A 26808-nucleotide genomic window follows, 5' to 3' on the forward strand; every position below is an offset into this window, starting at 1 on the left:
TGGGAGCATGGAATTGTCCAAAATGTTTTGGTATCCTGGAGCATTCAAAGGTCCTTTCACTGGAACTAAGGGGACAAGCCCAACTCCTGAAAAACAACCCCACACCATATTTCCTCCTCCACCAAATTTCACACTCGACACAATGCAGTTTGAAATGTACCGTTCTTCTGGTAACCTCCAAACCCAGACTCCTCCATCAGATTGCCAGATGTCGGCGACCTTTTTGCACAATGCGCTTCAGCATCCGCTGACCCCTCTCTGTCAGTTTACGTGGCCAACCACTTGGTGGCTGAGTTGCTGTTGTTCCCAAACTCTTCCATTTTCTTATAATAAAGTTGACTTTGGAATATTTAGGAGCAAGGAAATTTCACGACTGGATTTGTTGCACCGGTGGGATCCTATGACAGTTCTACGCTGGAAATCACTGAGCTCCTGAGCGCGGCCCATTCTTTCACAAATGTTTGTAGAAACAGTCTCCATGCCTAAATGCTTGATTTTATACACCTGTGGCCGGGCCAAGTGATTAGGACACCTGATTCTCATCATTTGGATGAGTGGCCAAATACTTTTGGCAAAATAGTGTAGCTCCTTCAGCATTAGACTGTTACAGCCTCAGTGCAAGAAGGAGCGTCACTGCAGGTCCTTTCTACCCACAACCATGAGACTTTACAACACACGTGTGATTACTGTGATGTTTTTTTTTTCTTGGTGTGCAATATGAGTGTTGAAGAAAAAGTGTTTTTTTTAATTTATCTACACATATTGCAATCATATTATTTATTTATTTTTCCATTACATTTTACATTTGTCACTATGTAAAAACCTGCACTGCAACCATATAATTTCCCCACTGTGGGATTAAAAGAAGTCTATCCATCCATCTAATCAAAGGCGCCGATCTACATTTATGTGTGTATAAAAAAAATAAAATAAAAAAAAAGACGTTCAGCTAAGTTAATATCCCATATGATTTGTGGCTTTATTATTTTGTAAAACGGACCAAACTTGCCACAAAATTAACTACAACAAGATTGACTTTTCAAAAATTATTTTAAAGATTGAAAGTTGCCATCAATCCCACGTAGGTGCTCGGCATTGCCCGTGGGTGCTCGGGCCCGGAAGCACCCACGGGATCAGCGCCTATGCATCTAATAATCTATCTTTTGTCCGCAGCGAGACTCCAACTGTGCACACGCCTCTAGATTCCAAAAAGCCTTAGGGACTTCAACACCACGTTTGAGGTGATTGCCACTATGTATGTATTTATAACTATGACGCTGAGTGAATTGGAGTAAATCCAAAATAAATTCACTATCATTCTGTGCTGACATTTTTTTGGTATTTTTAGAGGGCATTACGGAGGTAAGTCTTGTTGACAAAATTGGTTTGTGAGTCATACCTGGGCTTCTTGGCGTTGGGGTCTGCATCCTGTGTGTCAGCCGCAGGTCGTTTCTCAGTTTTCACTGATACAACCACCGAGGCCATTCAGCACCTGTAGCCTCAACAAAAAGTGCCAGTCAACAAGTACTAAAGTAAACATGAAATTTGAGTGTACATAAATGAAAGTGTGTGTTGCTGTGCCCGACTTGGACATAATCTGGACTGGACCTGGTTTTAAGAAACCTTTAAACAATCTAATTTCATTGATAAACTGGTCTGGTGAAGATAATGTCCTTTAATTATTAAAATAAAAAAATAAAAAATAATCATTATTGAACAAAAAAGAAACTTAAATAAAATAAAAACTAGAGATGTCCGATAATATCGGAATGCCGATATTATCGGCCGATAAATGCTTTAAAATGTAATATCGGAAATTATTGTATCGGTTTCAAAAAGTAAAATTTATGACTTTTTAAAACGCCGCTGTACGGAGTGGTACACGGATGTAGGGAGAAGTACAGAGCAGTTGCGTCTCCCAGTCAGACTTGCCAACCCTCACGATTTTCCATGGAGACTCCCGAATTTCAGTGCCCCTCCCGAAAATCTCCCGGAGCAACCATTCTCCCGAATTTCTCCCATACAACAATATTGGGGGCGTGTCTTAAAAGGCACTGCCTGTGCGTGCCGGCCCAATCACATAATATCTACGGCTTTTCACACACACAAGTGAATGCCAAGCATACTTGGTCAACAGCCATACAGGTCACACTGAGGGTAGCCGTATAAACAACTTTAACACTGTTACAAATATGCGCCACACTGTGAACTCACACCAAACAAGAATGACAAACACTTTTCGGGAGAACATCCGCACCGTAACACAACATAAACACAACAGAACAAATACTCAGAACCCCTTGCAGCACTAACTCTTCCGGGACGCTACAAAATACACCCCCCCCCCCCCAACCCCGCCCACCTCAACCTCTTCATGCTCTCTCAGTGAGAGCATGTCCCAAATTCCAAGCTGCTGTTTTGAGGCATGTTAAAAAAAATAATGCACTTTGTGACTTCAATAATAAATATGGCAGTGCCATGTTGTCATTTTTTTCCATAACTTGAGTTGATTTATTTTGGAAAACCTTGTTACATTGTTTAATGCATCCAGCGGGGCATCACAACAAAATTAGGCATAATAATGTGTTAATTCCACGACTGTATATATCGGAATCAATAATTAAGAGTTGGACTGTATCTGTAGGAACCAGAATATTAACAACAGAAGGAAACAACCCTTTTGTGTGAATAATGTGTGAATGAGTGAAAATTAGTGTAAATTGGGGTGGAGGGAGGGTTTTGGGGTTGGTGCACTAACTGTAAGTGTATCTTGTGTTTTTTATGTTGATATAATAATAATATTTAAAAAATAAATAAAGTAAACATCCATCCATTTCCTACCACTTGTCCCTTACACACCAGGGGCCAATTTTTTAGTGTTGCCAATCAACCTATCACCGGGTGCATGTTTTTGGAGGTGGGAGGAAACATGAAATATATATATTTTATTGTGACATATGCACTGACTGTGGCAAGTCCCATCATAAAGTGGTAACATTACTAAACGGTGCATGTATTTCCCTATCTTATATACAAACAGGAAGTGCAGTAAAGTTGTCCTGGCTGTGCATTTTCCGTAATGACATTTGCTTTGTAGACTACAGTTCCTAAAACAAGATATAAATAAATAAACTGTTGTTGACAATATAGTATGCTGCCTTACCTTGGTACAAATATATAGCTATAATTGGTGTCCAACGTTGAATATTGGTAGAGCTGCCTCTGATTCCACGGCCAGCCAGAACAGCGTCGAAAGCGTGTAACTTCCTCGTCGTGGAAGTTTTTAATCTTAAAATAAACTTCACCTCATCAAGTAATTGCAACAACTAAAGACAAAGTACTTTCAGCTCTAGCTAGCATGAAGCTAACGTGTCTATATTATGAACTGCCACAACTGTTGCTATAGGGGGGGGGGAAGCAACACGACCAGTTAGCTTGTCATTCTGTAAGAAAGTGTTCAAAAAAAGGCTGAAATAGCAAACAGCCGCGTTGGCAGGAAGAAGGACCAATACTTGTTGAAATGTTGAAGTTTGTGAGAAGAAGGGAGGTTGAAGTCGCCGCCTGTGGCGAATGTGCGGCTTGCCTTGTGATGCCTTCACTTGCTGCTCGAAAAACTTAGTGACTTCTTTACTAAATAGCCCGTGCACTTGTATCATTCGTATACAATCACGCCGACTCAACAACGCTATAACCCGTATCAACAAATAATCGTGTTCGTGAAATGCTTCATTTGGCAGCGTCATTACTTATCTTTATTATGTTTAACGTGCTCGCGGTGTTCATTTACCGCTCTGGAATAACGAGCACCTGAAGGCAACAGGACCCAGACATTTCCGACTGTGTGACGTCAGGGAGGAGTAGGCAGGTGGCCGAAATGTGTATTTTAAAACGTCGTATGTTTAAACGTTGTTAATGGCGTCGCTTCTTTGGGAAACATGTTGGTAAAGAGCAGCGCGTCAATATTTTGTACATGCCTGGAATGCAGCTTCGTTGAAAATGCAGTATTTGACATCACTGTTATATTACATACCTGTCATATTAATTATATTTATATAATTCCTAAAATAGAATACTTTCTCACTATAATTTAAATCACAGGACATACGTAGAAAACGTGTTTTATAATTTGGTTAAAGGTTGCCTCCTTTTTCCTTTAAGATTGCAAAGGAGCGTCATCACGCGTGTGCAGGTGATAATGTGTCTTACACTGCCATCTTCTGTTTATTACTGTAACTGCATCTTCCTGTTGCCCTATTATGTTGAATCAATCTCTGGCCAAACAATAAATGGATCAGCAGTTTCCGTCGGAAGGCGTAGCAGCCTGAGAAACATAAAGAAAAATATTTATTTATGTTGTTTTACAGCAGGGGTGTCAAACTCATTTTAGATCAAGGGCCACATGGAGAAAAATCTACTCCCAAGTGGTAGAAACCACGGCACGATAACTTAAAAATAAAGACAACTTCAGATTGTTTTTTTTTTGTTTAAAAATAGGACAAGCTCATTCTGAAAATGTACAAATCATAATGTTGTTGGGGTATTTTTTAACTTACATGTAGCGGTTAATAGTATTCTGGCTGTTATACTTTCTGAATAAATTATGTGATAATGTTCATCAGTCAACTCATTGGTGTTGATATTTAAAAAAAAAAATACATCAAAATCAAATTACAGGATGCTATTTATGTAGTTTGATAATTTTCCTCGATTGGTGCACTAACATGTGGTTTATTATAAATTTTTTTTACATATGTAGCATCTACAAAGATACAAATAATTGCTATTGCGACATCCAGTGAACACATTTAGAACAGCGGTTTCTTTCATTCAAAAATGTTGGCTCATTTTTATACTTTGCAAACTCATCCCGCGGGCCGGATAAAACAAACGCACGTTTGACACCGCTGTTATGCAGGAAATATTGCAGGTCCCAACCATATTATGTTCTCTTGCGAGGTGGCTCACTGTGCCACACTTTCAATAGATATATAAACAGGAAGTGGCCAAAAAAAATCCTAATTAGAAAACAGAAAGTGATAAAAAAAAAAATCCTCTCTGTACTGTTAATTCACTTTTATTAGAGAATGGTTACGGTCTATAATTTCCGTACACTTGACAAAAAAATCCCTTAAGACAATCATGATCACATCCTGTCCTAAACAGCAAATCATTAACATGTATAGTGCAATAACAAGGTATATTGTAAATGATAACCATCGCTGTTGCATAAATGTAATCATAGAAACTGCATATGCTATTATAAACACTGCATATCCATACAAGTGCAGATATTTGCCTAACCACATTTTACCATTATTTTGATTATAAGAAATATTTTTACCAATAACAATAAATCTTCATTCAATGAAGAAAACAATTATCAAAAACATAATAAAGGCTCTTTGTTCATTTAATAAGAGGAAGAAAGGCATTTTGGTCACATGTCTCATGCAGCCCTATACAGAGATGGAGCCCTCTCTGAAGTTGGTCTTGCCTATCAGGACATTGAGGAGTGTTGCTTTGCCCTCCCGGCTCTGCTTCTGAGCCTCCCTGATGATGTCGCTGAGCCGCTTCTCATCCTCACGCCTTATAAGGTAGCCCTTACCGCCGTAACCGTCTGCTACGATGTGATAATCTGCGGGAGAATAGCGCATACAAAAACACTGGCAATATTGTCGAAAGATGTTTGCACACCTGTGAATGCAAGGCCACATGCCACGTTGCTGCCCAGGATGGGAACCTGCTCTCTGGAAATCTGACTCCAGCACGCGTCATTTCCCACCATGGCAATAACAGGTGTCTAAAAGAAAAAATAGGAATATTAAGTACTTTATACACGAGGACCGGCAAAAATATTTAAACAAATGTATTTTTAGGGAAAATGTGCCTTGCAAATCCTCAGTTCAAGCATCCGAAAATAACCCCTGCGTTGTCTCTGCAGGTTTCAACAAGTCAAATTTAAAACTTTTTAGGACCATAATGATTACATTTTAAGACAAATTCACATCTGTACTGACAAAAAAAAAGTCAGAAGGCCAAAAATCATAGAGGCCCAGGATTAATAACTGTATATGGAGTAATTCACTGCTCTTTGACATTGAACAACTAGATGTTGATGATGGCGAGATCTACCACCAAACTGCCTGTAGACCTGGGAGTCTGAGGCCAAAGCCTGCCTATAGCCATCAAAGCGCCATCGGAAAGACCCCTGCTGGGCCCCCAAGTAGCAAACCAGGAGGTATGCGGTCAGTTTAGGCTTGACTCAGGGAAAAGGACGCCCCTGCCATGCATAGTCCCATGAAAAGTCTGCTGCTCAACACCTAGCAACTCTCATGATTAATTGGGATTGACGCAATCCCGGGGCCGATCACCCTGTGGCTGGCCACCCTTGGAGAGGGCGTCTAGTGCATACTTGCCAACCCTCCCGGATTTTCCGAGAGACTCCCGAAATTCAGCGCCTCTCCCGAAAACCTCCCGGGACAAATTTTCTCCCGAAAATCTCCCGAAATTCAAACGGAGCTGGAGGCCACACCCCCTCCAGCTCCATGCGGACCTGAGTGACGTGTCGACAGCCTGTTTTCACGTCCGCTTTCCCACAATATAAGCAGCGTGCCTGCCTAATCACGTTATAACTGTAGAATGATCGAGGGCGAGTTCTTGGTTTCTTATGTGGGTTTATTGTTAGGCAGTTTCATTAACGTCCTCCCAGCGCGGCAACAACACAAAACAACAGCAGTCAGGTTTTCGTCTACCGTAAAGCAGTTTGTTTGCCGTAAACAGCAATGTTGTGACACTCTTAAACAGGACAATACTGCCATCTACTGTACATGCATATGTGACAATAACATCTGCGCACACAACAAGGAGACGAAGCAGAATGCATCATCAGAGAGGGTGTTCAGCATGGTTAGAAAAATAGTGACAGAGAATAGAACAAGGATGGACAATTCAACACTTAACTCAACAATGAGTAGATGAGTGTTATGTGTGTGTATATGTGTAAATAAATGAACACTGAAATTCAAGTATTTCTCTTATTTATAAATATATATATATATATATATATATATATATATATATATATATATAATTCACTGAAAGTATTTCTTATATATATATATATATATATATATATATATATATATATATATGAAATACTTGACTTGGTGTAGCTGTAAATATACTCCTACCCTCTTAACCACACCCCTGCACCCCCCCTGACCCCCTCCACACCTCCCGAAATCGGAGGTCTCAAGGTTGGCAAGTATGGTCTAGTGTTAAGGCCGAAACGCCCAATGACCCAGGGGGACACTACTGATGATGCGTCCAAAATTGCAACGCACCCATCCACCATTCCACCAGTCATCACCAAAACAACACAGCACAAACGAATTTACAACTTATCCTGTGTTGCGTAAACTATCATAACTAGGAACCCCAGAAACCTCTCTGTTGCAAACTAATATTTGTTTGGAAAAAAAATATTGTCAAACTGCCATTTATTTGATTTGCCATTCAATTCCAATGCCTTCATGCCCAATATTCCAAAGTTTTCTTGCAGAAGGTGCTTCATAGGTCAATGCAAATGCCAGTGCAAAGAAAACTCCGACTGGCAAATTTGGCTTTAAAAAAACACCCGGATGAGACTTAAGATATAATCTAGATAGTCTACAAAACACAAATTATCTATTGGTGTACAAGTACATCAGCACCTTGTTATTTAGAATATTTTGGCAGAATTGTTTAAAATGTGCACGTCATACTATAACCAGGTTTTGAGCAAATAAATGACATGCATTTAAGTAAAAACATTTACAAAATGTTCACGTGTGACATTCGGATAATACAATTGAATTAGTGTCAAAATATTGGCGTTTTTTGTAGAGCTATTTTAATTATGCAAGCAAGTAATTAACTCTGAATAATGACAAATAAACACAATTAAAGACTTGGGCCTGTGGAGTGACATCACGTCCGGAAAAGTCTGCTGCCGCGCAAAAGCTAAGTACTATCTTTCTATCTGTGTGCTTCTAATTGTTTTAAAGCTTTCTTTATTCCTTCTCCACCATATTTAGTAGTCTTATCAAACTTACAAAGCACCCACTCTCTGTCTCACCGCCTCTCTCTCAGCTTGCTAGATACTAAGCTAGCAGAGCTAAGCTAGTCCCAGTCCGAAGCTCCTGTTCTGTACGCCGCTCTAAAGCTAACTAGCTAGCTGATAAGCTAACGAAGCTAAGCTCGTCCCGGTCCAAAGCAACTGCGCTCCGAAGGCGTCTGCTCCCTCACGCTGCTGCTGCTACTCTTTGCCTATTGCTCCGAAGAAAGCAAGAACTCGACTCGGTGAAAGACACAACGTGAGTATGGCTCCCTGCTCTTCTTGCACCGTTCTCATGGATAGGCTGGCTCTACTAGAGGGCCGTTTCCGCCAGTTAGAGCAGAGTAATTTCGTAACTTTAGATGCCGCGGACACGTTTGCTAGCATTAGCTTTAGCGAGCTGACTAGCCCAGTTTGTAGCAGTCCAAAGTGGCCTACAAGCCATCGTGAACCGGTTGAGATGCATAATAGATTCAGCCCTTTAGCTAGTCCTACACCCCAGTCTAACGGACAGCACACCTTAGTCATAGGGGACTCCATCACCCGGAACATACAGCTTAGCAAACCAGCCATAATTAAGTGTATTCACGGGACCCGAGCACCTGACATTGAAGCTTGTCTTAGGGAACTGACTCGCAACAGGCCTAGTAAACACGTACGACAGGCTAATCGCACCACTAGCTACACGAACATAGTTGTACACGTTGGCTTCAAATACACAAGGATGAGACATTCACAGATTACAAAGAGGAACATAGCTCAGACTTGTAGTCCCGCTAGAAAGATGTCTTGGCATCAAGTACTTGTCTCTGGCCCCCTGCCTTCAAGAGACAATGATGAGAAGTATAGCAGATTAGTCTCGCTTAACAAGTGCTGGCTAGTTTTTGTAGAGAACAGGGACTAACATCTACTGATAATTGGCCCACTTTCTGGGGCAAACCGGGCTTGCTGAGGAGGGGACAGCCTTCACCCTAACCGGGAAGGTGCCATCACTCTTCCCAGAAACATATGTTACTGTTTGAGTCACACTTGACTAACTACACTCGAGCAAGCTCGGACACAGGCAATTACAGTGTCTGTAAGCCCATGGGAGGAGTCTGGTTCGCAGAAAAAAAACAGAGCTTTTAGACTATCATGTAGAAAGCTGGAACGCAAATGGCGTGTGACTTAACTTGAGGTTTTCCTTTAAGTGTGGAGTGGTAGTTTAATTAATTAATGATTGCTGATTGTATTGTACCATATGTCCCGGCAAGAAATCTGCGTTCAAAGAACACCGGCTTATTAGTGATTCCCAGAGCCCAAAAAAAGTCTGTGGGCTATAGAGCGTTTTCTATTCGGGCTCCAGTACTCTGGAATGCCCTCCCGTTAACAGTTAGAGATGCTACCTCAGTAGAAGCATTTAAGTCCCATCTTAAAACTCATTTGTATACTCTAGCCTTTAAATAGACCCCCTTTTAGACCAGTTGATTTGCCGTTTCTTTTCTTTTCTGCTCTGCCCCCCTCTCCCTCGTGGAGGGGGGGCACAGGTTTGGTGGCCACGGATGAAGTGCTGGCTGTCCAGAGTCGGGACCCGGGGTGGACTGCTCGCCTGTGCATCGGTTGGGGACGTCTCTGCGCTGGGGGAGGGGGGGGGGGGGGGTCACCCACATCTGCGGTCCTCTCCAAGGTTTCTCATTGTCATCCCACTGGGTTGAGTTTTTCCTTGCCCTGATGTGGGATCTGAACCGAGGATGTCGTTGTGGCTTGTGCAGCCCTTTGAGACACTTGTGATTTAGGGCTATATAAATAAACATTGATTGAATGATTGAATAACTTATAAACATGCGCTTCGTTTAGCTAAAACTAATTACTAATCCAATCTCATCCTCTTCAATAAAAAAGATCCTAAATATTTGTTCAATACAGTAGCATCACTAACCCAACAAGAGACTCCTTCCAGTCACTCTGCCCACTCGGCAGATGACTTTATGAATTTCTTTAATAAGAAAATTGAACTTATGAGAAAGGAGACAAAAGACAACGCGTCCCAGCTACAACTGGGTTCTATTAACGCAGATTTGAATGTATATACGACGGATATTGCCCTCCAAAAGTCTCTCTCTTTTTGAAGAAATAATGTAGCTCCTGCGACGTGTAAATGGGACAAAACAAACAACATGGTTAGCGCCTTGCATGGCAGCTCCCGCCATCAGTGTGTGAATGTGTGTGTGAATGGGTAAATGTGGAAGTAGTGTCAAAGCGCTTTGAGTACCTTGAAGGTAGAAAAGCGCTATACAAGTACAACCCATTTATTTATTTATTATTATTACTTGACCCACTTCATGTGAAACTTATCAAGGAGATGTTTGTAATATTAGGACCATCAGTGCTAAATATTATAAACCTATCACTTTCCCCTGGCACTGTTCCCCTAGCATTCAAAAAAGCGATTTTTCACCCTCTGCTGAAAAGACCTAACCTTGATCCTGACCTCATGGTAAACTACTGGCCGGAGTCCCACCTTCCCTTTATTTCGAAAATCCTCAAAAAATAGTTGCAAGGCAGCTAAATAAACACTTAGCATCTAACAATCTGTAAACCCTTTCAGTCCGGTTTCAGGGCGAATCACTCAACGCAAAAATGACTAATGATCTATTTCTAACTGTGGATGCTGATGTGTCATCCATGTTGCTGCTACTTGATTTTTGCGCTGCTTTCGCTACGATCGACCATAACATTCGACCAGAATGTATCAAAACATGTATTGGTATGATATGTCTTTTCTTGGTTTAACTTCTATCTTACTGACAGAATGCAGTGCGTCTCCTATAACAATGTGACCTTGGTGTATGTTAAGTAACAAACAGAGTTCCACAGGGTTCAGTTTTTGGCCCGGCACTCTTCAGCATCTACATGCTGCCGCTAGGTGACATCATACGCAAATACGGTGTTAGCTTTCACTGTTATGCTGATGACACCCAACTCTACATGCCCCTAAAGCTGACCAATACATTAGATTGGTGACATCAACTCCAAAACTGGACAGATCAGCTTTCAGGAAAAGAGCGCGGATGAGGGTATGTCTACAGAATATATTAATTGATGAAAATTGGGCTGTCTGCACTCTCAAAGTGCATGTTGTTGCCAAATGTATTTCATATGCTGTAAACCTAGTTCATAGTTGTTAGTTTCCTTTAATGCCAAACAAACACATACCAATCGTTGGTTAGAAGGCGATCGCCAAATTCGTCCTCGTTTTCTCCCGTGTCGCTGGCTGTCGTGTCGTTTTCGTCGGTTTCGCTTGCATACGACTCAAACCGATATGGCTCAATAGCTTCAGTTTCTTCTTCAATTTCGTTTTCGCTACCTGCCTCCACACTACAACCATCCGTTTCAATACATGCGTAATCTGTTGAATCGCTTAAGCCGCTGAAATCCGAGTTTGAATCCGAGCTAATGTCGCTATAGCTTGCTGTTCTTTCCGCCATGTTTGTTTGTGTTGGCTTCACTATGTGACGTCACAGGAAAATGGACGGGTGTATTTAACGATGGTTAAAGTCAGGCACTTTGAAGCTTTTTTTAGGGATATCGCGTGATGGGTAAAATTTTGAAAAAAACTTCGAAAAATAAAATAAGCCACTGGGAACTGATTTTTAATGGTTTTAACCATTCTGAAATTGTGATAATGTTCCCCTTTAAACAATGGATGTCCAGCAACTTTTTGCATCTTAACGCTAAGAAAAACGGAAATGTTGATTAGACACCGGCACTTATTTAATAATACCACTACACAACACTTTACTTACATAAATCACATTACGAATGTGTAAATGCCAAAAAGGGGAGGATTTGAAAGGGTGCCTTGAGGAACGCTTCAGTTCTGTAAATCACAAGTTTGCTAGGAAGGTTAAAATGTCAGTTCAAGTATTTGCCAATGTGTTTACAACAGGAGTACTTTCGTGTTTTTAAGAATTTGCTGACAAAAAAAAAATTGTCTCCTGAGTTTTGAACTGAATTTGGGGCCAGTATAGCCGTGATAAACACTGTCCCTGTCAAATAAACAATAAATGAAAAATATCTTCCAAGTATCACTAGGTAGAGCCGGTGTACCCTGAGTGGCACTTGTACCACAGTTTCAGATTAATCTTACTTATTATTATAATAATAAAAATGATAGCGCACCTTTCTAAACACTGAAAGCGCTTTATATTTACTCTATACTTAGGGATACATTTGTACTAGTACGCATGTAGTAAAGGTGTACCGGGTACCTTGTGTCGAGTGAAGGTGTCAAACTCTGCAACACTGTACCCTAAGGAGCCGTCCCCGTAGATAATCCAAACCTTGAATAAAAACAACACATAGCAGGTCATGTTTCAGTCATGAAGTATCCTTAGCAATCAACAGATGAGCATCTGCAGCTGTTAAAAAAACGAGAAAAAAAAAACTACCTCAGAGTCAGGCCGGCACAGCTTCGCCCCGAGTGCAAATCCGCCTCCCACTCCCAGCGTTCCGAAGGCCCCTTCCGAGACCAGACAACAGTAGTCAAGATTCAAAAGGCGCTCTTCACGAGCCATGTGATGTGCAGACCTGGATCGAGCCAACGTAGCGGCCCTCGTGGTCTCATGATGTAAGCGGCGCTTCCTACAAAATCACCGCCGTCGGCGACAATGATACTGTCGTCCGCTATCAGCTCATCCACAAGGTGGAGAACTTTCAAGGGGTTCAGGTGATGCTCTGTCTTCTCAGTGGCTTTAGTCCTGAAGAACACAATGTTATCATTTCTTCACTGAAGAAACAGCTTAAGACATATGAAATATGCAGTTTAGAAACACAAATGTGAGCACATGTTTAAAAAGTCATCAATATTTCAACTATTTTAAATCCATCCATCCATTTTCTACAAATCTAAATGTATAAATATAAATAAAAACTGCAGAGACTTGACAGGGCTGTTTTAAGTGCTTTGTATTGCATGCTAAAAGTGAGATGCTCTTCTATCAATCAATACACCTTTATTTATATAACACTTTCATGCACAGGCAAGTTGCAACACAAAAATAATATAAAAGAACACAAACACAGCACTATTGACAATATATAACAAGACATGGCATGGCGCTGATAATTGAGGAAATACACCACTTTTGAGGCGTCAGCACTGAGGAACAACTAAAAATGAATGTAATCTAACAAATAATCCATCCATCCATTTTCTACCGCTTGTCCCTTTCGGGGTTGCGGGGGGTGCTAGAGCCTATTTCAGCTAATCTAACAAATAATATAAAATATATTTAAAAACAAGTACAAATGAAATATAAATAATAAATGAATAAATAAATAAATAAAAACAATTGTGAGAATAACAGTTGTAATAATAGCAATACATGTGAAAATGTTTTTTTCTCCTAAAATTTGATGCTTAAATACGCTCTATAGCTTGGAAAATACGGTAAATTGTTGAAGTGGTACTTGGTGTAAAAAGTTTGGCTAACATTGTTGTACTGATGCCATTGTTGAATCTTCTTGTGCAAAACGAGTAATTTCAGAACTGATTTGACTTTGAAGAATTGCCTCTTTCAGTATTTTGCAATATTAAATACACACACAAAAAAAACCCGTTCTCACCTGTTTGCATTTTCTTTGGCGCTATCTCCTGCTTTGAGGCTTTCAGACCATTCTACTGGACAGCGATGGCCCTTCAATCCTTTGGACAGTTGTAGTAAAAATGAGCCAGCATCACCTACAAAAAAACAAAAACATGGAGGTTCTTAGATCTTTGACTGTTTAAAGACAGCTGTCCACAACAGTAATTTCCTATCAGCATTAATTATTGGTTAAACTCTATATAATTTACTGCAGCTGTGGGTTGTTTAGTAAAAAAACTAAATACTTCTCAATAAATCCAGAGGATGATCCTGATAAATGGTTAAAAGCATACCTTGAATGGCTACAGTTGGTTTCCAGAACATATCAGAGTTTTTGAGCAGCTGCGTCTTGTCTCGGTTGACAGCGATGATCTTGCTGCGTCTGCTCAGAACTCTGCCGTAGCTCAAACGGAAGTCGCACACCGTCCCTGCGCAAAAGATAACAGGGTTTGTAAATGTGGGGCGCTAGTCAAAAACATTGACTTTAGCGCCACCGTGTGATTCAAACAGCATGTTTTATTGACTGAGCTTGGGAGCAGTGGGCAAAATACTTTCCATTATATCAACATGCCAGTTATTACACAGTCCAGAATCTGATTAGATGTGCAAAATGACAGGATGGTGACTTCTATCAACACACCTTCCCTCTAAAGCAGGTGTATCAAAGTCAAGGCCCGCAGGCAAACCAGGCCCGCAAATTAATTATCTATGGCCCCCGGGATGATATTTGATTAGTATTAGAACCGGCCCGCAGGCCACAGCCGTCTGCTGCTGTTTTGCACACACCAATACTCTATCAGTGTTGGCGGTAGGAATTTTCAAAATTAAGTCATAAAAATGGGGTCCCACCGTAAATGTTTGGGGTCCCACTTTTTTGTAACCGTTTTGAAAACAAATTATAAATGTATGCATTGTCCTGTTATATCTCACATTCTATATTGTGTTTTGGAAAAAGGTTGTCATAAACGTTACTGAATTCATAAAAAAATTACACAAAAGAAAACAACATTTTATGCAGATGTAAATATATTCAGTTATAAACATTCATTCACTTTCTTCTTTCCTTCATGGATTTAAACTTTACCACTGCCATTTTCGTTTTCTATATTTTTATTGTAATATTTTCATAACAAGTTTGTTCTATTTTTGGCCAAAATAAGACAAAGAAAACAATCTGAAGTTGTCTTTATTTTTTAGTTGTAATGCCATGATTGTAATAGTCCGGCCCCTGAGCTAAAATGAGTTTGAAACCCCTGCTCTTAAGTAATGTAAACATGGGCACTGCAATCTAACAGCAACATTGCGACACATGAATAATCCAACCTAATAATGATTGATAATAGGCTGTGGGACCCACTATTATCCCTAAAATCAAATCAATGCCATCTTCACTGCAATATTCAAGTTGATAAACGTTTTGATGAACTTCCTTTTCAACTCCTGCTTCATCAATACCACGTCTCTACATTGATGAGCCTCTACGCATGCAATATTTAAAAAATAACAGATATGACCTCAATATGCACTTCATCTTCAACATCAATAACACATCTCCACGACATTAGTGAGCCTTGTGAGCGATGTGGAATGACAATGCGGGACACGCAATGCTAACAACACAAAATGCTAACACAGCTAATAGTCGTAGCTGCCACAGTCATTTTGACCAAGGTTTTGCAGAACAACACATGCCCATGGTTTTAGCACATGGAAGCCCAGTTCTGACTTTGAGGAATTAGCCACGATGAGATTTCCACCTAGGGGCCATGTTGTAGCAATTACGCTTGGAGGATCCTCCGCGTTACCTGTGAGTACTGTAATCTACAGTAAAATGCACTCAAGGTAACTATATTGGCTGAAACAAGTGTAAAGGTGACTATATGGGTGATTTCATGTTTGGATGGATCATGGCATAATAATTGTGTAAATGTATCAATAAGTGCTTAAGGTACATTATTATACTTTTGTAAGGTACTTTTTGAAACCTTTATTTTGTTAGCGCAGTCAGACCGGATGTTGTGCACAGCACTGTTATTGTGAAGGGGTATGTGTTCAGTTGTTCTGAGCTTGACGAGTTTGGAGACGACTTAAAACTCTCAAGTTGCGACTGCTGTTTATACATTGATATCACATCAATGATGTCATTCACAACAACACAATCAGATGAGGCGTGATGTGAGTGTATGGATTGTTCTTGCTAGCTTTAGTTTCGTAGTTTAGTCAATTTTTCAAATGGCCATCTCAACATTGTTTAGTTCAGGAAACCAATTCAGGGCGGTCAAGTGTTTCGGGGATGAATGAGCAGTCCCGGAATCATTATTTTCCCAAACAAATATTCTGTTTCCTCACAATGACAGCCTTTCACTTACGTTTGAGTCAATTTCCGTGATATTCTGTGGTTGGACAGTATTTTCAATTTTATTGGCCAATTCTGTGATTCCGTCCGCGGTTAAATAATCGTATGACTTTTTGTTGAGTTTACTGATTATTGATTTAACATACCAGCGCTGTGTCAAGTAAAAAGTAGCAACCATGGTGAGATCCCAAACGTCTAGTAGCGTGGCCGTTTTTTTCCACTCATTCGCTCCTCATCCATTTCACCATTACAAGCTCAGTAAACTGCATGAAATTGTGATTAAAATTTGATTAATTGTCCAGCCCTACTATGAACTCAGTTACCCACTTAGAAAGGCAACAAAACTGACCTGCAAGGATGACCAAATCCGCTTCCTTCAGAGCATCACGTCTGTTTTGTCTAATGTGGATCGGACTATCTTTACCCAGCATGCCCCGAGACATGCCGCCAAGGAAGCAAGGGATGCCCAGCTCCTCCAAAGCCCTCCTGTGATGCAATCACACCGGTTTAGAACTGGTAAGTGTTTTTAATCCAGAATTAAATCAAACCAGAGTCTTTACCTGATATCATCCACTGGTGTCGGGGGTAGCGTGGCTTGGCTACCCAAGAGGATAACAGGTTTTTCAGCACGGCTCAGCAGCTCTATACAATTTTGTACCTGGTTTGCATTAGGAGAAAAAAAAACATACTCACCAATGTAAAAAAAACAACAACAACGCTGAAATAATGTACCTGCTTGCTGGTGGCTTGTGGGATATCAACAGGAAGTGGTGAAACATCACTTTTCTCCCAGGCGCCGGCAAAAATATTCATGAGGTGATTGTTGATGTACCTAGCGAGAACACCCGTCAAATACATTTGGTAAATAAACAAGTTATTGTTTATTGCACAAGTTAATTGATGTCTCTATGCAATTAATTGAGGAGTCTCATATAGTCGACAAAAAAAACAAAAAAACGTCTGGGACTCTAATTAGCACAAGATTTAAAAAAAAAAAAAAAGCATTAAAGTCTGCGGCTCGAGGCAATCTCTTGATGCAGCTTTTCTTTTTTTTAATAACTTCACAAAATGATGGTTGTGAACTGATGTATCATGAGTATTATCTACCTCTACGGGTGCTTTGAAATGGTCAGCCGTTGAAACTCATGCTTGGTAAACTTGCCGTGCTGTTGTTTACAATGACCAAATTATTGGTGTTAATACTGACTCCTTAGCGCGATAACAACATCGGTTGTGTTGCTGCTGGGTTGTGCAATACACATGTTAATAAATGACCAAGTGTTTAAAGAGGGTTGACTTTTCCTTTCCATTTTCTTAGGCATTCCAAATTACTATTAAAATAAAAAAGTAAATGCAATATTTCAGACATAACAACCTTGCTCCAATTAATTTCCTGTAATTAGAGCATTTACAAATGAATATTTACATCCTTTTTTTTAACTAATCTTTTGATATACTATTGTTATTTTAGTATTTTATTCAACATTCTGTCATAAATTCAATTTTCAAAACTGTTTTGGTAATACTTTTAACTTTCTGTGCAGCATTTTGGTTGACAGTGTTTGTTTTAAATACGGGGGTCCCAATACTTCTTTTTAATAATACTGATGTTAGAACCCTGAGTATTGGCCGATACAGATATTGACTTGAGACGACATCAGCAAGAGTCCATCCATCCATTTTCTACCGCTTGTCCCTTTCGGAGTTGCGGGGGGTGCTGGAGCCTATCTCAGCTGCATTCGGGCGGAAGGCGGGGTACACCCTGGACAAGTTGCCACCTCATCACAGGGCCAACACAGATAGACAGACAACATTCACACTCACATTCACACACTAGGGCCAATTTAGTGTTGCCAATCAACCTATCACCAGGTGCATGTTTTTGGAGGTGGGAGGAAGCCGGAGTACCTGGAGGGAACCCACGCAGTCACGGGGAGAACATGCAAACTCCACACAGAAAGATCCCGAGCCCAGGATTGAACTGAGGACTACTCAGGACCTTCGTATTGAGTCAATAATACTTTTTTTATATTGTAGTGTGGCATAGCATTGGTGTCATTAAGCCTATTTTAGGTGGGCTTCAATATTCTGAAACCTCCCTAAATAATTTGGTGTAAATTTTTATTTTTTACAAAAAATTGTAGAAACATTTAGTATAAATATGCAGGAATATGAGTTTGAATAAATAACATAACCTGTCATTATTCATTATGATTATAAATCATTTGAAGACCGTTTGTCAGCGCTTATTATCAAATCCAATCCGTTCCATCAGTAACGCCCGCATTACTATACTGAAAATCCAGTCCACGTTTTCACTGTTACCTAAGCATGGTCGAGCCAGAACACAGCAGCATGAAGGCTACTTCAATGTGTTCACAACACTGCAGGTTAGGATGTCCAATTCAGATTTTTTTTTTTGTCAAATCTTATCTTTTTATGTAGTTGTTCACGTTACAAAAAAAATGTGTCCACACTGTCAATGCAAACTGAGCCAAATACAGACATGGCGTCATGACGTTGCACTTGCAGTGTTTACGGAAGTAAACATGTTTAAATTCTAGTCAGCTCAGTACTGGCGCATGTGTGGCAATTTCAAGGATTCTGTGCAATCAAAGTCAACATTTTCTGAACTGCGCAGAAGATTATGAAAGAAGATGTCTCCCGCAGTTTTAGGGACATTTGTCACAATTTCTGCGATCACTGGTGGAATGTTGATTGACGTCAGTTCCTAAAATATTATTTTTGCCGGTTTCTGCTAATTCGTCAACAATTTTTTTGTAACCGTCTATTTCAATCAATAATGGTGACGCTTATGATAAGCGTCATCATTATTAACTATTATGAGACCGGAGCGCGAGAGGGTTCACATTGAAGTAGCATAATAACACTGATTGATTTGTAACAACAAACTTGATAATAATAATGTCTAAAATATTGCTGACAGAAAAATAACTTCCATACTGTATGATAGGCAAATCACACTACTACAGCTTTGCAGTATATGTGTGCTACTCGAACTTAAAGGAGAACTGCACTTTTTTTTTTTTTTTTTGCCTATCGTTCTCATTAATTATGAGAGACAAGAAAAAATATCGAAATATTTCATGTTGCATGCCATGAGCCCATGTCATTATATTAGTTCCACCTTGTAAATCTAAACAAACCTTTGCACTGTACATTTTCTAGGTAGATGACAAAGATTCTTGAATTTTAAAAATGTTACGAAATTTTACATTTTTGTGTAATTTCCACATCTTTTATTTTGTTGAATTCTACAGAATTATAAAAAAACAAAAAAATATTTTCAAAAGGTTTTTTTCTATGCTGTGTGCCTTTTAATACCAAATTGTTGGCTTTGTAAGGTCATGTGAGCTCTAAACTAAACAAAATTGAAGCTATTCCATCATATTGTTATCTTTCTTAAGAATTGATAAGAGAACCGAATCGTTAAGCAGAATCGAAAGTGGAATCGTAACCGTAACAATCTTATCAATTCCCATCCCTAATGTCTACCTTTAAAATGACTTGATTAAAATACAAGAAAAGACCAACCATGTGTGTTTATTGGAGGACATTTTGATTAGAGATGTCCGATAACGGCTTTTTTGCCGATATCCGATATTCCGATATTGTTCAACTCTTAATTACCGATTCCCATATCAACCGATACAGATATATACAGTCGTGGAATTAACACATTATTATGCCTAATTTTGTTGTGATGCCCCGCTGGATGCATTAAACAATGTAACAAGGTTTTCCAAAATAAATCAACTCAAGTTATGGAAAAAAATGCCAACATGGCACTGCCATATTTATTATTGAAGTCACAAAGTGCATTATTTTTTTTAACATACCTCAAAACAGTAGCTTGGAATTTGGGATATGCTCTCCCTGAGAGAGCATGAGGAGGTTGAGGTGGGCGGGGGACAGGGTTTTCTGGGGTGGGACGGGGTTTTCTGGGGTAGGGGATAGCGGGGGGTGTATATTGTAGCGTCCTGGAAGAGTTAGTGCTGCAAGGGATTCTGGGTATTTGTTCTGTTGTGTTTATGTTGTTACGGTGCGGATGTTCTCCCGAAATGTGTTTGTCATTCTTGTTTGGTGTGGGTTCACAGTGTGGCGCATATTTGTAACAGTGTTAAAGTTGTTTATACGGCCACCCTCAGTGTGACCTGTATGGCTGTTGAACAAGTATGCCTTGCATTCACTTGTGTGTGTGAAAAGCCGTAGATATTATGAGATTGGGCCGGCACGCAAAGGCAGTGCCTTTAAGGCTTATTGGCGCTCTGTACTTCTCCCTACGTCCTTGTACCACTCCATACAGCGGCGTTTTAAAGTCATAAAGTTTACTTTTTGAAACCGATACCGATAATTTCCGATATTACATTTTAAAGCATTTATCGGCCGATAATATCGGCAGTCCGATATTATCGGACATCTCTAATTTTGATGTTAGCTGGCTGTCCAGCTTTGCACAATTAAATGCGCTACAGGACTGCTTGTATTCCAGCGCTTGTGATATTCAACCGATATCATTGAAACAAGGCACATGCTATAAAAATAAAATTTGAATTGAATATGTAAGCAGAACCAAGGTTCTTAAACCTTTTGACCTCGGGCCCTTACTTTTCCACCACAGAGTGGCCTGGCCCCACTCAAATATTGACACCATCTTACTCTTGATTTTAATCATATTCAATAATTATATCTAACCTACTTAGTTTAACGGAATAAACCTTGTCACATGATATGAAACCATGGTTTAATCACAAAGATTAGTTTTTATTTACCCAGGGATGTAACGGTATCAAAATCTCCCGGTACAATATTATCACGGCTACGGTAAGATATTAATGCGGTATATGTCCCCAAAAAAAAAAGCTTGGTAAAAATGCCGTACTGTGTAAAATGAAGTGTCAGAAATGTTTAGAATAAACACGCTTACTGTAATTGAAATGTTCTAATCATATGTTTTTCTACAAACATGTATTTTTAAGTGCAAATAATTGTGCAGGAACATCTACTGTTTTAAGCAAATATTAAAATGAATAACTTACAGTTGATGTATTTTAAGTAACAATGTAAACAAGCAGTGTAGCAATTATGTAAAACAATGTACAGTTTGGTGTCTTTCAACTTTTACACGATGGGAAGCAGCATCCTATGCAATGGTCATTTGTTATATCAGTCTGCAAAATGTTGTTTCTCAGAAAATTTTTACTAAAAATATAACTTTTAATAATGTAAATACCTCACAAACTGATTTGTGGTTTCGCTGGCTTCAAATATATTTTCTGTGTGCCGGTTTATGAGGTGGAGACTTGTCCAGCCCTGCCTTCCCCTCGAATGCAGCTGGAATAGGCTCCAGCCATTCCCAAACCCCCCCGACATCGAGAGACAAGTGGTAGGAAAATAGATGGATGGATTGAGGATGTATCAAGTAGCTTTTTAGTTTACTCGTATGTACAGCGTTGAACATTTTTTTTTGGGTGGTATCCCGCCAGGGAAGCACGGTCGAAGAGGGGTTAGTGCGTCTGCCTCACAATACGAAGGTCCTGAGTAGTCGTGAGTTCAATTCCGGCCTCAGGATATTTCTGTGTGGAGTTTGCATGTCCTCCACGTGACTGCGTGGGTTCCCTCCGGGTACTCCGGCTTCCTCCCACCTCCAAAGACATGCACCTGGGGATAGGTTGATTGGCAACACTAAATTGGCCCTAGTGTGTGAATGTGAGTGTGAATGTTGTCTGTCTATCTTGGAAACGCTCGAAACAAAAGTGGCACGCTTCGCTTTGCAGAACCCAGACTTTCTTACCTCCGCCATAGAGGTTGTATTTTGACCTGGGCTTGTTTGTCGATTTTTAGCAACATAACTCAACCAGTTATGGACAGATTTAATGTCCAAAAAACCCCCAATTATTATTATCTGCGACGAGTACAAACACACTTCACTTCCTGCCTCCAACTTGCCATTCCCGTGCTGTGCAGAGGATTCTGGGAGATGTACTTTATTTACAGACTGATACCATCACAAGTCGCAGTATCATTGTGAAGACCTTGCAACCGAAATATTGCGGTATCTATAATACCGTTACATCCCTATATTTAGCACATAAACGTTAGGCTTAGGTCAAGCTGATTACAAAAATAAATACTAATCAAATACACTGCAAAAGAAGGGACCCATAAAAACTGTTGAAAAATAAATGTACGTACATACAATTACATAGTGCTAAAATAAATAAATTCTGACTAAATCAATAATGAATATTAATAGTACATCCATCCTTATGTTTCTTAAATACACTGTCAATAAAATCAAAGTACAAATGAAAATACAGCTTCACCACTTTAGTCATCATTTTTGCGCTTAAGAAACTTCTCTATAACTATAGCTCCAGACTTCTTTGACTTGCTTGATTTTGTCATAACTGCCACAAGTGGTGGCAAAGTCTATTCTAATTGAGTATAGCTGCGGCCCATACGGACCACAGCTAAGAAACAGAAATATTTTGGCAGCCCTTTAGTGGGCACTATGGCCCACTAGAGGGTCATGTGGTTAAGAAACACGGATGTAGACAATACAGGCTGATAACGTACCAGGAGACAATTTTGCCCATCATGCCCTTGGGAGGGTTCTTAACAGCAAACTCTCTGGACACCAGATGGAAGGGGTACAGCGTGTCGATGGGGAATTCTATGAAAACTGGCCCAGGTGTTCCAGACTGAGCGGCGGCCAGAGCCTTTCTGACCACAGGCACTATATCTCTGACTGTTCTGATGGAGGCACAGAACTTACACAGAGGTTTGAACAGAGACATTTGGTCAATGTCTTGCAGCGCTCCCCTGCCCTGCACAACAATAGACAATGAAAATAGATGAGCTGATGTTCTGCATAATTACAATGTTTTTGTCCATACCTGAAGGAGTGTACCAGCAGCCCCTCCGAGGAGCAACAATGGCGATTCTGCCATTTGAGCGTTCTTTACCGCTGTCACGGTGTTAGTGAGGCCTGGGCCAGCAGTCACTGCAGCTACACCGACAGTACCTAAAAGGGTATTTAATATTAATTAATATGGTAGAACCTCGATTTACGAACCCCTCTATTTGCGAACTTTTCGTTTTAGGAACTTTTAAAGATGGAGCCAAATATGCCACCGTGTGCAAACCATGTCTCTGTGTCATTCATTTTGTGACGCCTGCAGGCAAAAAACAGGGAGCAACATTTTTGGGGAAGGCAGCACAAGACATTACTAGTCATTTCTAAGGGCTTAATGGGAACTGCACTTTTTGGGAATTTTGCCTATTTTTCACAATCATTAAATATATATTTTTTATCATTTGTTTATTGAGTTTTGTTCCGACGTATACAACCAACAATGATACAATTAACACTTGTCAAATGTACCCCCCAAACAAGGAACCCAGGGAAAAAAAATGCAACAGTCAAATGAGTATAGGCAGATATTGACATGAAACCACAGAGAAAGTGGCCTCCTGAATGTCCCCAACTTGGTAGACAGGGGCCAGACAAAAGGCTTCTCAATGATCTACATTTCAATTACTTCTTAAATCGGGGCTACATTTGAGATCAGTGTCTTTTACATGTTTTAGGAAACCACCCTATACTTCCTGAAACTTCACAGAACAGCCATTCAATGTCAGCCTAATGTTCTCCAGTTTGAGTAAATAAAGAACATCTTGAATTCAGCGGGTGTGGCAAGGAAGCGTTCTTCCATCCATCCATCCATTTTCTACCGCTTGTCCCTTCCGGGGTCGCGGGGGGTGCTGGAGCCTATCTCGGCTGCACTCGGGCGGAAGGCGGGGTACACCCTGGACAAGTCGCCACCTCATCGCAGGAAAGAAGCGCTCTTGCCGTTCACAATCATTATAAAAGACGTGATGACGGATGTTTTTTTTAATGCATCCTCTTTAGTGTGCCTATAAACCCCTAAAAAAACATCCAAACACCTCCATTAAGTTTACCCCGCCTTCCGTCCGAGTGCAGCTGGAATAGGCTCCAGCACCCCCGCGACCCCGAGAGGGACTAGCGGTAGAAAATGGATGGATACGTGATGTATATGTAATGTAGTAACAGTCACATTTATAACATTTAATATTTCCGTATTTTGCTCATTTTAAGCATGCGCAGCGCATTAATTTCAAAAACATGTCACGACATTCGCTTCTTCTTCTTTTTTTAACATCACTGATTACTGCTCACTGCAGACTTTATGAGGGCCAACAAACATAATAAAATATCACTTACTGTACAATGTCTGCTGTCATTGGGATGTCAACTGCGAGGATGTTCTCGCCATTGACGGGTCTAAATTGGTTGTCAAAGTGGACTAACTTGTCAGAATCCGTCCTCATCCTTCAATTATCCAGGTGAGAGGCATGATTTACGATCTACAATAAAGTTTGACGAGCAAGGAAACAAGGAAGCAGCTGATCAGTCGAACATGTCAACATTGGCAAACAAGCTCGTAATTATGGCGCCGCTATAAATAGTTTGTCTGCGTTAGCGCTTATAATAATATCACCAATAATTGGTTAATATTCCAGTCACGAAATGTAAATGGAGTATTGTTGGCGCTTTTTGGATTTTGGGGTTTTATAGGCGGAATAGACGACCTGCCATTGGTTCTGCTGTAAACTGACTTTTATTTACGTTTATATACGAGTTAGAATGCATTCAAAAAATCCATCTTTGTCATGTCTTTCATGATTGTGAACGATAGGCAAAATTCCCCCAAAAAGTGCAGTTTCCTTTTAAGCGTGGGTTCCTTTTGTGTGTTTTTACCCTTTTGACAAGTTTTGTCCATTTTCCAACTCAATCCGTTTAAAAAAGAAAGCAGACCAGTGTGGAAATAAGGCGGGAGTTAAAAAAAAAAGACTATTTGCGAGGAGTAGACTCATGGTGCTTGCAAGTATGGAAGAATCCGTACCAAAGCAAGTTTGTATTGTGATGAAACCGGACTTTTCAGAAAAAATATGCCAAAGCAGACTTATTTCACAGCGGATTAGAACATACTTGCCAACCCTCCCTAATTTTCCGAGAGACTCCCGGATTTCAGCGCCTATCCCGAAAACCTCCCGGGACAAATTTTCTCCTGAAAATCTCCCGATTTACAGCCGGAGCTGGAGGCCACGCCCCCTCCAGGTCCATGCGGACCTGAGTGACGTGTCGACAGCCTGTTTTCACGTCCGCTTTCCCACGATATAAACAGCGTGCCTGCCCAATCACGTTATAACATCTACGGCTTTTAGAGAGTACACAACTGAGCACACAACAAGGAGACGAAGCAGATGAACGAGGAAAATACAGCCATGGCGACGCCGACGACGTGTAAGATGAAGAAATACGCTTGTAAGTTCCAAAATGAATGGAAACAAGAATTTCAGTTTATCCAGGACAGTTCGAAGGGGAAGGGGTATGCTGCCTGTAAATTTTGTAGAACAGACTTCTCCATTGAACACAGTGGCCGAACGGATATACTCACTCATAAACGTTCAGCGAAGCACAAGGTGGCGGCAGCGCAGCACCGGTCAAAACCCAGTATTATGGGCCACCTTGCTAAATGGAGTTCTGAGGGTGTAACTTATGCCGAGACAAAGATGGCTATGCTGATAGCTGGAAGCAACATCCCGTTCTCATTTGCGGATGTCTTCAACAAATCCGTGAAGGATATGTTCCCGGATTCAGAGATCGTTCGCCAGTACGTAAATGGCAGAACAAAGGCTATTCAAATAGTGAAAGGTAAGTGTTGGTTTTTTTTGTTTAGTAAGCAGCAAGCTGTGATTCTGGCTGCAAAGCATTGCACTTTTAAGTACAACAATGAGTAGATGAGTGTTATGTGTGTGTATATGTGTAAATAAATGAACACTGAAATTCAAGTATTTCTTTTATTTATATATACTGTATATATATAATAAAATAAATATATATATATATATATAGCTAGAATTCACTGAAAGTCAAGTATTTTATATATATATATATATATATATATATATATATATATATATATATATATATATATATATATACTGTATATATGAAATACTTTTGGTGAATTCTAGTTGTAAATATACTCCTCCCCTCTTAACCACGTCCCCAACCACGCCCCCGCCTCACCCCCGGCCACACCCCCAACTCCCGAATTCGGAGGTCTCAAGGTTGGCAAGTATGGATTAGAAGAGCTACTCTTATTAAGCGGCGGGTCTTTCAAGACTAACACACGGCTCCTTCCCCCGCTCTCCCTCGGTCTGTGTTCCTCTATAGCCAGCTCTTCCTTTGCCGATGTTAATATAAGTGGATTTCACTTTTTAAAATGTTTATTATGAGGTGGCGACTTGTCCAGGGTGTACCCCGCCTTCCGCCCGAAGCTAAGATAGGCTCCAGCACCACCCGCGACCCCGAAAGGGACAAGCGGTAGAAAATGGATGGATGAATGGATTGTAGCAATGTGGATGTTAAAATTAAGGATTTTTGTGATTTCTCATTGTTTGTGAGGGCACCAGAGTAACTTCTTTGTATGTGTGCGTTGGTAGAGCAGCGCATATAGAGGACAGCAGCTGGTTGTTTTGTCTTGTTAATGAAGAGAAAGTTGATCCATTACCCACTTGTTTGTTTGATATACAGTACTGTATAGCACTTTATATTGTGTTTAAAGCATGGGTGTCAAACTCTGGCCCGCGGGCCAAATTTGGCCCGCTGTGTAATT

The 26808-nt window shown here is 40.3% G+C and overlaps 2 protein-coding genes across 5 annotated transcripts in view; both read right to left on the reverse strand.

Moving 5' to 3' along the window:
• fam118b (family with sequence similarity 118 member B) overlaps window positions 1-3672 on the reverse strand; it is a 32019-nt gene extending 28347 nt beyond the window's left edge. For 2 of the 3 annotated variants that reach the window (XM_061972721.2, XM_061972719.2), the window contains exons 1-2: window positions 3164-3670; window positions 1400-1492 (exon numbers count right to left, since the gene is read on the reverse strand). In XM_061972721.2, the coding sequence (XP_061828705.1) occupies window positions 1400-1485 (86 nt within the window). In that variant the 5' untranslated portion in view covers window positions 1486-1492; window positions 3164-3670. Of the gene's footprint in view, window positions 1-1399; window positions 1500-3163 lie in introns of all 3 variants that reach the window. The other variant, XM_061972720.2, reaches the window with a different exon arrangement.
• A 1396-nt stretch (window positions 3673-5068) lies between these two features.
• Window positions 5069-26808, reverse strand: part of ilvbl (ilvB (bacterial acetolactate synthase)-like) — a 65325-nt gene continuing 43585 nt past the window's right edge. For both annotated transcript variants that reach the window (XM_061972723.2, XM_061972722.1), the window contains 12 exons: window positions 22999-23126; window positions 22679-22929; window positions 16811-16910; window positions 16639-16736; window positions 16428-16564; window positions 14016-14150; window positions 13703-13817; window positions 12665-12834; window positions 12526-12596; window positions 12346-12417; window positions 5695-5800; window positions 5069-5635 (listed from right to left, as the gene is read on the reverse strand). In XM_061972723.2, coding sequence (XP_061828707.1) covers window positions 5457-5635; window positions 5695-5800; window positions 12346-12417; window positions 12526-12596; window positions 12665-12834; window positions 13703-13817; window positions 14016-14150; window positions 16428-16564; window positions 16639-16736; window positions 16811-16910; window positions 22679-22929; window positions 22999-23126 — 1562 coding nt within the window. In that variant the 3' untranslated portion in view covers window positions 5069-5456. The remainder of the gene's footprint in view (window positions 5636-5694; window positions 5801-12345; window positions 12418-12525; window positions 12597-12664; window positions 12835-13702; window positions 13818-14015; window positions 14151-16427; window positions 16565-16638; window positions 16737-16810; window positions 16911-22678; window positions 22930-22998; window positions 23127-26808) is intronic.

Source organism: Nerophis lumbriciformis, linkage group LG17 (genome assembly GCF_033978685.3).
Source record: "Nerophis lumbriciformis linkage group LG17, RoL_Nlum_v2.1, whole genome shotgun sequence".
Taxonomy (NCBI): domain Eukaryota; kingdom Metazoa; phylum Chordata; class Actinopteri; order Syngnathiformes; family Syngnathidae; genus Nerophis; species Nerophis lumbriciformis.